Source organism: Carassius carassius, chromosome 23 (assembly GCF_963082965.1).
Source record: "Carassius carassius chromosome 23, fCarCar2.1, whole genome shotgun sequence".
In the NCBI taxonomy this organism is placed as follows: Eukaryota; Metazoa; Chordata; class Actinopteri; order Cypriniformes; family Cyprinidae; genus Carassius; species Carassius carassius.
Window position 1 is genome coordinate 2,299,269 of NC_081777.1, and position 12,294 is coordinate 2,311,562.

General features: G+C 34.8%; 1 protein-coding gene across 1 annotated transcript in view; it reads left to right on the plus strand.

Moving 5' to 3' along the window:
* LOC132101147 (latent-transforming growth factor beta-binding protein 4-like) overlaps nt 1-12,294 on the plus strand; it is an 89,120-nt gene that overhangs the window by 37,257 nt on the left and 39,569 nt on the right. The window contains exons 7-8 of the mRNA XM_059505862.1: nt 6,808-7,076; nt 10,313-10,415. Coding sequence (XP_059361845.1) covers nt 6,808-7,076; nt 10,313-10,415 — 372 coding nt within the window. The remainder of the gene's footprint in view (nt 1-6,807; nt 7,077-10,312; nt 10,416-12,294) is intronic.

Genomic DNA, 12,294 nt, shown 5'->3' on the forward strand with positions numbered 1-12,294 from the left:
TATATATATATATATATATATATATATATATATATATATATGCTCCATATGCAAAAGATGATCCATTCATCACTATGATGGTCACCCACCAAAAACAACATAACAAAAACTTAAAAACCATTATACACTACCAAATGTAGAAAATAAAAAATAAAAAAACATCTAAACCAATCCCTCAATTACTAAAAAGTATTGCATATGATCAGATATTTTAGAAAATGTTAGTCAAGTGTTTTTTTTTACTTCACGTCATTCCTAAGAAGCCGAGTGAGTCTCGTGTTTACTGATAAACGCCTTACATGACCTTTGACCTCTGGCATTTAACCCTATAATCTCAATCTGGCAACCGTCGCTCAGTGACATGCCACAGACTCTGCTGCACTTCATGAGGGAGTGTCAGGTGAGCTCAGTGTTTTGGCAGAGAGACACATGAACAAGCAGACCAAGGCGGTATCACTCCAAAGCTGATTAGATACGGCAACAACTAAAGCTGACCAAGACCTGAGGCGTGATCAGTAGGGCTGGGAATCGATTCCAAAAAGAATCGTTTCTGAGGCGTTGGGAATCGAGAGTCGATTCCAGTGGTTGGTGATGATTCCATCAAGGGGAATCGACTCCTCATTCAGAGTCTTTTTCAGTTCAACAAAGCTTATCTATGGGAGTCTCTCTAACGGAAGGCTACATCCGACAAAGGCTGCACACATTTAAATTCACGAAAATAAACAGAAAGACGAATTTTAGGATGTAGCCTTCCGTTTCAGAAGCGAAATTCACCAAAGCCATAATTACAACAGTTGTGAGATAAAATATTATTTTCAATTATTATATTATTGTTATATATAAACAATTCAGAGGTTATTTTATGGTGGAACTGGCTTGTCCACAATTTTGAGCGCTGCATGACAATAGATCATGACGTCTTTGAGGGTCTTGATCTTATTACCATCTAAAATACTATTTTTTTTTTACATTTCTATCAGCCAATGATAATTTTAAAAGAGCACGTCACGAGCATAGATCAGTGGCTGAGAGCTTTATCAGTCATTAATGTTCTGGTTATTTTGTTCCAGTGTACAGTTTGTTAATATTGTACAAATTAAACTTCATCATTCAGCTGAACTGTGCACATTTATTCTAGACACTTCATGTCTTATTTAATTCATGCGATAAACGCATGTCCCTGCTGTGCTGGGCTAGGCAAAGCTGACAAAATTACAATTTTTGTATCGTTTTTTTTTTTTTTCAGCTTCATATCATAGGAAGGATACATTATACGACATATCCTGCAGTCATGAATCGAAAACAACAGTGAGGAATCGATTCCAGGACCAGGAATTGGAATCAGAATCGATTCCAAAAACGAACAGCCCTAGTGATCAGGAGAGACAATGTGAACCTGATTTCAGTACTAGTTGTGTGTTGATCTAACGGCTGACAAGTCTGGCCTACCACGTGTCAGAAATGGGTGATTGGATTAATTTAGCATTAACTTTTGAAGGAATATTCCAGGTTCAGTGCAAGTTGAGATTTATCAATTGCATCTCTGGCGTGTTATCATCACAGACATTTTTTTAGCTTAAAGTTGAAGTTTATTGGTGCAGGTTTTCTGGGTGGTATCGAAAAAAAAGGACATAGAACGTGATTTTAACACACTAGATTCATGTTTATATATATATATATATATATATATATATATATATATATATATATATATATATATATATATATTTATATATATATATATATATATATATATATATATATATATATATATATATATATATACACAATGAGGCCATCCTTAAAAATATTTTGGTTTGCAGTAACAGTAATTAAAAAAAAAAAAAGGGTCGGTAGGTCGGTCTATATTTTTTTTTTCAAGTTTCAATGTAAAAAAAAAAGTAAATTTCTGTGATGGTGATGACGTCGGTATGAATTAATTAGCATATCGTGAAGTCACTGACTGGGTCTTCAACCCGTGCCTTCGGTCGCATCATTGCAAACCTCATTTTGATGCAGGCTATATAGACCACAAACAAATTTAAATCTTTGTCAAAAACATGTTTATTGCATGAATTTCAGGTGGAAAAAAAAGGAGGTAGCTACTGTTTTACTTGCATCCACCGCTACGTATCAATGCAACCTACAAATGAGAGAACGTTTACTTTGCTTTCTTGGGTTGTCACTTTTGTGAAAAAAATCCTGTTTGATTTGAGTGACGAGTGTTCATTGAATCGATTGTAAAATCGATTTTGCATGTCTACAGTTTTAAACGGTAAATAACACCAAATATAGGTAAATCCACGGACAACAGGCAGGAGGAATGTAAAGATTCAATATATTGGTAAATACCAATATTTCTGATGATTTATTGGCGTGAAGTTACGTGCAAAATGACAAACAGGAGTGCAACATTTTCGAAAAACAATAAGCAGAGTGGACTGCCATAATGCAAAACATTTACTGCAGGCTTCAACATGGCTGTGTTTATGATTAAATTTCAACAACAACAAAAAAATCGCATAGGCGATTTTCTTAGGCTATAAAAAAAAATATTTTTTCGAATATTCGTCGAATTTAAAATAAAAATCCACATTCGAATGCGCATATGAATTTTAGGTGTGCATTAAGGAAGCTGCATGAGCCCCGGTACGTGTTCCATTCCATCTGGCCGCGCACAGCTGTGTCTACACAACTTTCAAAGGCGGACGAGCTCGACACGCAGTATCTGCTTTCTCATCTTTCACCTCGTGTACGCGCACGAGATGCGATGAAAATATATGTGGCATTGCATTATAAGGTTATGTTAGCCTATCCAGTTGAAGCCACTTAAAAAAAATCAATGTGGAGAAGATCTTGTTTACATCAAAACTGAAACCAAGCCGTTCACACAGAACGCATATTACGCGCATCTCATGTTTTAAAATGAAAAAATGTATCCTGTGTGACTGGTTTTCCGCCCTTTTTATTTATTTAACAATGCATGCATACATGATGCTGTTTTGTTTATAGTTCTTTAAGCAACTTAATTAATAATAATTGGTTCATAAACATTATTTTTAATATTATGTTTTTTCTGCTTTGAATAAACATGCAGTAATATTTAGCTCGATGCGCTATCTTGAGCCTCAGAAGAGAAGCAAAAAGCTTTTCTTCACCCTAACTGAAATTATGCATTTAAAATTTGAATACAATTCGAATTTGATCATATTTAAGTAAAAAAATCAAATTTAGTTTTTCAGCTATTTTGACAGCCCTAGGCGATTCAAGCCTGAAACTGTATGAGACTGAATACCGGCTGAATTCACATTTCTGTTGTAAAAAAGAGAAACATTGTGCAGAAGTATTATTTGCTGTTATGCGTGTTTGTCCGAAGCTGCAGTTGCTGTGTGACGCCTGTTCAAAAAAAAAAAAAAAAAAAATCTGGACGCGCTCCGAGAAAAGGTCGTTAAAATCATTTTCTTATTTTCGTTTTCGAAACTTGTGTTGGTTGATTCGTGCTTGATTCGTGCAATAGATTTATGACTTTGACTTTGAACAGTGACCGCGAACATTTAGTTTACTGCAGCCGCGGCCATCATTACCAAGCGCGAGCCGTTGACTCTGACAGTGAGGGAGAGTCTGAGACGAAGAGAACGCACAGGCCACAGTGTGACATCCGTGTAAACACAGATGACGTCAAGGGGTTTTTTTTTTATTAAATAAGATGGCCTTCATTTGTATGTAGGCCAAGGCAATTTATATATTTACAATACTTAAATATAATTAATAGTATTTTATTGCGTTTGTATTAGTTGTTTGAAGAGTAAAAAAAATAATTGGTCGGTCTTAACGCAAATTTACAATCGGCAAGTCAGTCGGACTAAAAGCAAAAAAAAATAAAAAATTGAGTCGGTGCTAAATGGACAGTGTCGGTCGGGTTACGGCAAACAAGAATATTTTTAAGGATGGCCTGATATTAAAATAATCTGCACTAGTTTTGGGTTTTGAAGGTAAATGTAACACTTTTTAGTAAAAAGTTTAAATAATAAATTGAATTGAACACAAAGTCATTATGTCTCTAAGGGTGCTTTCACACTAGCACTTTTGGTGCGCACCCGGGTTCGATTGACGTCAGAGTTCAGTTCCTTTGGATGATGTGATGCGTACTCGGATGTGCACCCGCGAACCGTACCCGTAAGACAGACGTTTGTTCTTGTATTAAGCATAAACGAAAAGTGACTTTTAATTTAGTCTAAGATAACAATACTTTGTATATTCAATTTGCATCTCAAGTAAATCTTCTGTATCTTAATTTAAGAATGTTTAGATATTTGTATTGGAAAACAAAAAGGAAGATATATATATATATTTTTTTTAGTAGTGCATCCAACATTTAATGCCAATATGTTCTGATTTAAGACCTTTTTAGGCTTTAATATGTCAAAGCAAGAATTTAAGTCCTTTTTAAGAACTAAAGCATATTCACAACATTTTGGGAGATGTTTCCCAATATCATTTATAACAAATTATGTTCCATCATTACAATATAGATCAACGAATATTCATAAACCTCAGTGTAAACTTAGGTGGTTGGAATTAGTTAATTCTTAACTTAAATCTGAACATTCTTAAATCAAGATACATTTACTTGAAAAGCAACATGACTTAAGATATTGGGTCTTTGCTTTAATTACATGCTTAAATGCTTAATAAGGTAAAAATAATTTTCTCAATTAAGTTTATTCGTTGATCCCTTTGGCAGGTTTTTTTCTCTTTTCTTCTTCTTATAAAATTCTATCGGCAAAGGAGAAGTGCTCACTAACACAGATTTAGACAGATTTGTGAACAATATTTGAGAGAAATAGGCCTTTTGTGTACATAAACTCTTGGCTCTTTGAGTTTAGCTCATGAAAAATGGGGGCAAAAACAAAAGTGTTGCATTTATAATTATGTTTGGTATATGGTAGTTAAAAATAGCCATCTTAAACTTTTTAAGGGAAATGCTCCACTTTTTTAATACTACACTTCTTGCATTATTTTCAGTGCAAGTTGCCACCCTACAGCTTTCAAACTAAAAAGCACTTGTATTGTGCAAGCGGTGACTCGGATTGGGGTTATGAGCACTAAACACCGTCTGTTGTGTAACAGTCTGAATCCCAGACTGAACCTGGTGTTCCCAGATGGGTTTGTAGGGATGTTCGTCCAAACTAATAAGGCCCATGTTGTGCCTGTCTTTTTTAGGCTTTTATTATCACAGAGCTGTTTTCATATTGTCTTCAGATCTCAAATCATCTTTTATGAAACTCAGAGGACTGGAAAATGGCGACATTGTATTTAGTGCCTGTTTGGCGAGGAGGGGTTTCTCTCAGAGGAAAATTGGAGAAGTGTTTTGCCAAGTTTAATCTGTGAGAGGCAGGAGGTAATGGTGACTCAGAGCTTGAACACGCTTCAGGAGAATGAGTCTTCTGTTTGCAGAGATCCAGACTCGGATGCTCTCTATGCCTTTCTCGTTCTCTGTCTGTTATTTCTGGTTCATAGGTCTGATTATGAGAGAAACAGTAAACACTTTAATCTTGCTTTTTCTTTTGCTCTGTGCTGAGTATGTGAGAGTGATTTAGTGTTATTTCCAGGACTATGATTCAGTGCACAGACTCAGAACATGACCTGTGACCCCAGAGGGCCGGATATTCATTAATGTGTGTAAGGAATGACCGTAAAGGCTCTTTGTGATGTTTACAAGCATGCTGTACCATGCCATATTTATTATTCATTTATATTTGCTTTTGTACCTCACCTGCTGCTGAACAGATATTATTTTATTTTATTTGTATAACTAAAAAAAATTATAAATAATTAACAAATTATTATTATTAATATTATTATTAAATATGTGTCTGTCTGTCTCTCCCCATAAATGATTGTGGCATGCCACTTAACTATAAAGAAACCATCAAACTTCATGAATGTAGTGTATTGTGTTGTGTTGCTCTTGTCACAGATCCAGACTTTCATTCTAAAATATGAAAACCCTGCATAAAGATATAAACTATTTGTTTTTAAAACAAATAACATAACATTAATAACATTTTAGTATTTACTATTATTGTTATTTATTTACTAAGTACTCTTTATTATTTTTCATATAAACTGCAATTCTCATATTATTTATTGCAGTGGTTACACTTTAAAAAAACCTGTAGAAACTAGAAATTACTGTTAAAAAAAATTACTGTTAAAATTTTTTTTTTTTCAATATTGAAAAAATGCCAATATTGGCAAGTATGAAATTTTGAACACTAAATAGTATTTTCTTGAAAACAGTCCAGTAATTTTAAAATAATATATTTTTTAAGTGTACTAATACATTTTTTTGTAAAAAAAAATGTGTGTACTTGTCATGCAGACAACAGTGTCAGTAAGGAGCAGCTTGAATGAAATATGTTGTGAATGTGAACACATTATTTTAATTGAGCATCATTTCTAATGAAAGTGTGACAATGTTATTTAATTGTGTGCATTTATAGTGCATAAAATACTGGTTATGAGCTTCAATGAGAAAAAACAGGTCTGCAATTTTATTCCAAAATTAGTTGTTCCATCTCTATAAATTGTCATAAATTGTCCATAAATTGTAATTTTGCTAATAAGCACAGTACATCATTTAAATAATTTAACATCAAATTGCATATAATACTGTGGTGGGACTTTGCATTATTTTCAGAAAATAAAAGTCTAATCTATGCATGTCTTCACACTGTTGGATATTGTTAGTGCATACATGTACTCTGGATTTCTTCAGTCTGATCCGGTCTCTCCGTCTCTCAGCGTCCCCGATGGTGAAGGTGCGAGTCCAGCACCCTCCAGAGGCCAGTGTGAAGATCCACCAGGTCCTGAAGGTGGGCTACAGCCCCACCGTCCACTCAGAAACCGTGACCTGGTCTGCGGGGCTCTCAGGGGCCCGTCCTCACCAGCTGCGGGGAGAGAGAGCCGAGGCGCCGCCGCCCAGGGTTCAAGCCCAGACCATACGCGGGGATTCAGTCTACACCGATACGTCCGGCTTCAAATACTGCTTCAGAGAAGTGCGCAACGGACAGGTTAGCTGAAAGCTCTTCTGTTTGCATTCCTCATTCACTTTAGCAGTAGAGCGTCTGGTTCAGTTCTAGTAGGAACAGGACTCGAGCTTGTCTGGACTATGCTGGATGAATTGAGTATGACTTGTTTATTGTGATCATGCTAAACTTCAAGGTTAGCTGAAGTGTGTGCATCCAAGATTGTTTAGCCAAAGTACTCTCATTATAGTACGATTCCCCTGGAGCAGCTTGAGGTTTGAGAGATTTGTCTTACAAAAATGAAAATTCATCCTTTGTTCAAATGGACATATGCATTTTTCTATGGAAAACACTTGTAGTAATTCAACGTAATGACAAGGCTGCTCTTTTCTGTACAACAAAAGGGAATGAAGACCAGAGACTGTCAAGCTCCCCAAAAGGAACAAAAAAGTTTTTTAATTTGTATTTATATTAAATGCAAGAGCACTTTTTTGACTCACTTAAGTAGTACGTATATGTAATTTCATAATTACACATCAAATTACTGTTTACTTCTTTATAACACAACAAAAGATTTTAAAAGCTCTTTAAAGTTAAGCATTTAATTTGATATTATTCCAAAGTGTGTTTTTTTATAAAAAAAGTACTTTAAAGGCAGGGTAGGTAAAAAAATGTATAAAAAACTTTTTTTCCAAATTTGTTTAAACTTTATTTATATATCAATACATAATTAAAATGTAAGTACTCTGAAAAAGAAAGTCTAAAAATCGAGTGACTGTAGACCTCTCACGACTGTTTTAAAGACAGCTCATTATTTCCATTCACTCCACCCCCTCCCTTCTGGGCTCCTTCCAAAGCCTCTACTACGGCTCGCTAAGTAATGTTATGTGAGCTATATTACGCAGCTACGTGTGCTAATGACACATGCTTCATGAAAAAAATATGTATGATCAAAATACAAAAAGAAAGATTTACCTGTCCAGCAGAAATAAAGCCACCAAGGAGTCACTTTTCAGCCCCTTGAGTTCCCTCAGTTCTCGCCATCGCTGGAAATCCACGCCGATTTTAACTCGCGTTTTATTTCTTTGTTTATCCAAAGACTTTTTGTTCATTGCCTTTTCTTGTACTGTTACTGTCTTCCTTTTTTTGCCTGGTTTGCCTTCACTAACTGCATAGGCTGGTACTGTGAATTTTGCTTGCTGTTTTTCTGCCATTGTTTTGGTGTACCTAGGATCCGTGCCTGTTGAATCAAACGTGCTGTTTCCTCAAATCAAACGTGCACGCGCAAGTGGGCAGGTCATGTGTGGCCAAAGGGTGGTTGCCATGGTTGTGAGAGAGTGACAGTTGCCTAAGCCAATCCTATGTTTCGTCCCGAAATGGAAATAATGAGCTGTGTTTAATACAGATTAAACGGTCTAGAGTCACTCGATTTTTATACTCTTTTTATCAGAGTACTTACATTTTAATTATGCATTGATATATATAGAAAGTTTAAACAAATTTGGAAGAAAGTTGTTTATACATGTATTACCTACCCTGCCTTTAAGTGTGTTGAGTAACAGTCATGAAAGTGCCTCTTTTTTCTTACATTTTTTTTCTTACATTTTATTAATGTTATCGTTTCTGAAAGCTTATTTTTTAAGAATATACTTTCAAGATTTAAAGTAAACTACAAGTAAAGCACACTTCTTTTTCTCAAGAGACATGATTATATAATAAAATAAGTCAGTATGCAATCGCTTAACATGGGGAATAGATTAAAATTTAAAAGCATAGTTCACCAAAAAAAAAAACAGAATTCTGTCATCATTTACTCACCCTCAACTTGGTCTAAACCTGTATGAGTTCCCTTTTGTTGGACATAAAATACACAATATTTTTAATAATTTAAGTAAAAAAAAAAAAAAACAAGCTGACACTAGCCAATGACTTATAGGGGACTTACATGCATAGTATAGAGGAACAAATAGCATGGAAGTCAGTGGCTAAAGTCGACATGCATTGAGCAACATGAGCAAATTATGAAAATGTCTACTAGACAATCTACTAACACCAAGCAACTTTTCAACCAGGATTGGGTAAAGTTACAATACTGCATTGCTACCTAAAAGTCTGTAATTACATCACTTATTTACTTTTCATGGAAGGCAATGGGTTACATTACTTTAACATTGCTTTTATTTACCTGGGCTGGGATTGCTTGTTTGTTTTTAAAATGAAAAAGTTCTGTTTTTGACAAAAGTAACAGCCTCAGGCATTGTCTTGTAAATAAAAAGTAATGCGTTACTTTACTAGTTACTTGTAAAAGCATAATCTGAATACATGAACATTGCTTGTAATGTGTTTCCGCCAAACACTGTTTCCAACTGCATGTCATCTAGCAGTCATTAGAGTATCAGTGAGTGTCTGCTTAAAGGATAAGGTCCAGAATAAAAATTCCCTGATAATTTACTCACCCCCATGTCATCCAAGTTTCAAACATTCCAGGACTTTTCTCCATGTTGCGGACTTCAGTGGTGCTCAACGGATTGAAGGTTAAAAATGAAGTTTCAATGCAGCTTCAAAGAGCCCAGCCGAGAAATAAGGGTCTTATCTAGTGGATTGATTGGTCATTTTCTGTAAACAAATAATATTTCTACACTTTTTAACCACAAATGCTTGGCTTGCTCTAGCTCTGTGATGCGTGTCTTTAGAAAGATCACGTGTGATGAAGGCAGAAGCACCAACATGCGAAAAAAATATGCCCTTTACAAAAAATTAAAACAACAATGTGGGTTGATTATAAAGTGAGAGGAGAAAATGTGATGGGGTTTTTAACCAAAATACAAAGATGAAGAACTAACCGCACACGATCTTTCCAACAGGATTACGTTATGTGTAAAGACATGCATCACAGATCTAGAGCAAGCAGAGCATTTGTGGTTAAAAAGTTTATAAATATTATTTGTTTACAGAAAATGACTGATTGTTTGGCTAGATAAGACCATTATTCTTTGGCTGGGATCGTGTAAAGCTCTTTTAAACTGCACTTAAACTGCATTTTTCACATTCAATCTGTTGAGCACCACTGAAGTCCACTATATGGAGAAAAATCCTGGAATTAAACTGAATTTCTTTGCGACTGAAAAAAGAAAGACATGAACATCTTGGATGACATGGGAGTGAGTAAATGATTTATTCTGGAACTGGACTTATCCTTTAACAGTGCACTCCATGCCCAATTCAGTGGTTTGAGTGAATGGATGAGTGAAGTATTGTGTGTCTTCTGCTTCGTCCCACAGTGCAGTTCTCCGTTACCTGGTCTGAGGAGTCAGGAGATGTGCTGCCGGGGAGCTGGGAAGGCCTGGGGCATCAACGAATGCACGCTCTGTCCCGCAGTCCTAGGTGAGAGTCTGCACATGGAGTATGTCAGTACTGTCAGACAGGCCTGGAGGGTCATATCTATAAATCATCTGAGCGATTATAGCTGCACAGTTTGTACTTAGAGCACAAAAAGGCAACAAAACACCGGTGATGTCAGTTCAGCTGGCTGGTAAAACACATGTCTATCTTGTAAAACAGAAAGTACAGCAGTTGCTGCATGACTTCAGGAGATAAATATAGCTTTGAGAGCTCTCTGGCAAACGTCTCATTTAAGTCCTGCAACTATATTATTATTGCAACAGTCAAGGTGTCGCCATTAGCCCTGCATCAGCCGCCTGGCTAAACATTACAGCGTATTTACATTCCTCATCCACTCGATGAATGCTGCAGCCTTTAATAGAAACTGACTTCAGCACCCCTATCATTCATTCATATTTAATAAAGTGACATGCAATGACACAATGCATGATTTTTTTGGAGAAATTCTTGCAGATACATGGGACATGCGATACACAAAAGCTTTATATAAGGAATAGATTAAAGGGGTAGTTTACCCAGAAATGATCTTTTAGGTTTTTTGAGATACAGATCAAAACATGCAGTGTTTCTTGTGCAGTTTTTTTGTAACACTGTGGGGTAAGTTGTCACAATGAGAATATATAGTATGCATAGCAATATTAGCACATATAACAAAAATGTAACTATATATATATTTATTTATTCGTATAATTATGAAACATATTTTATGTTACAGTAAATTGAAAATAAATTTATCAAACTCTCAAATTATGCCAACTTCCCGCAATAAAAATATGACATCCTCCCTAGACCTGGCATATTTTATAATAATTTAATATAATAAATGATAGTTGTTGGATAGATAAATAAATTAATGAATAAATAAATAAATGAATACAATAAATATGATGATATTGTAACAAAAAAAACAAAAACAAAAAACATTTAAGATGTTTTTTTATAGAGAAAAGCATTTATTAATAATGCAACTGATCAGTGCTATGTTAGTATCATTGATGTTATATTTTTGTTGATATTTTAGCCTATATATATATATATATATATATATATGTGTGTGTGTGTGTGTGTGTGTGTGTGTGTGTTTACATTTTAATCTTAGTTAAAATGTTTATCATCTTAGTACTTAAAGTTAAACCAAATGAGAATAAGAAATATTTCCTCGACAGATGAAATAAAACAAATGTAGTTTTTTTATTTTTTATTTATTTATTTATATATATATATATATATACATTTGGGGACCAATTCTCGGCATTAACTGTGACTTTAGCCTCTGTAAACTTTTAATTTTCATCTCATTAGATGAAAGTTTAGTTATTTGGATTACAGGATCTAAAATATGATCATGCAGAATAAGCCATTAATATGTGCTTTATAAGTAGCCTTGTAATAAACAGTCAATATGCTAGTAATATGCATGCTAATAAGCAACTTGATAATAGTGAGAATTTATGTAGGCTATTTTAAATCAAGAAAATGTGTTTTATGGTTTTACTTTTAGTTAAAATCTCATAACTATGTTTCTGATTAACTTTTTTTGCTGTTGTTCTTAGTGCAGAGAAACATTTGCTAAGGTTATATTTTCATAACTGCTTGGCGACCCTGAGTGGATGATAAAGTTAAGCACACGGTTATATAATCGTTTTACCCAGTTCTGAATAATGACTGGAACAATAGAGCCGTCTGTTACAGGCTTCAGATCCCTGGCTCCCCAGAGCCACAAATATTTAACCTCACAGGGACAAATAGTTATTTTTCCTTTCTGTGAAGCACTCTGGAAAGTATGCCTGAACATGCTGGAAGACTTTGTTGTAAAAGAAACAAAGAGAGAGAGAGAGAGAGAACATGTTTTCCCTTGTGA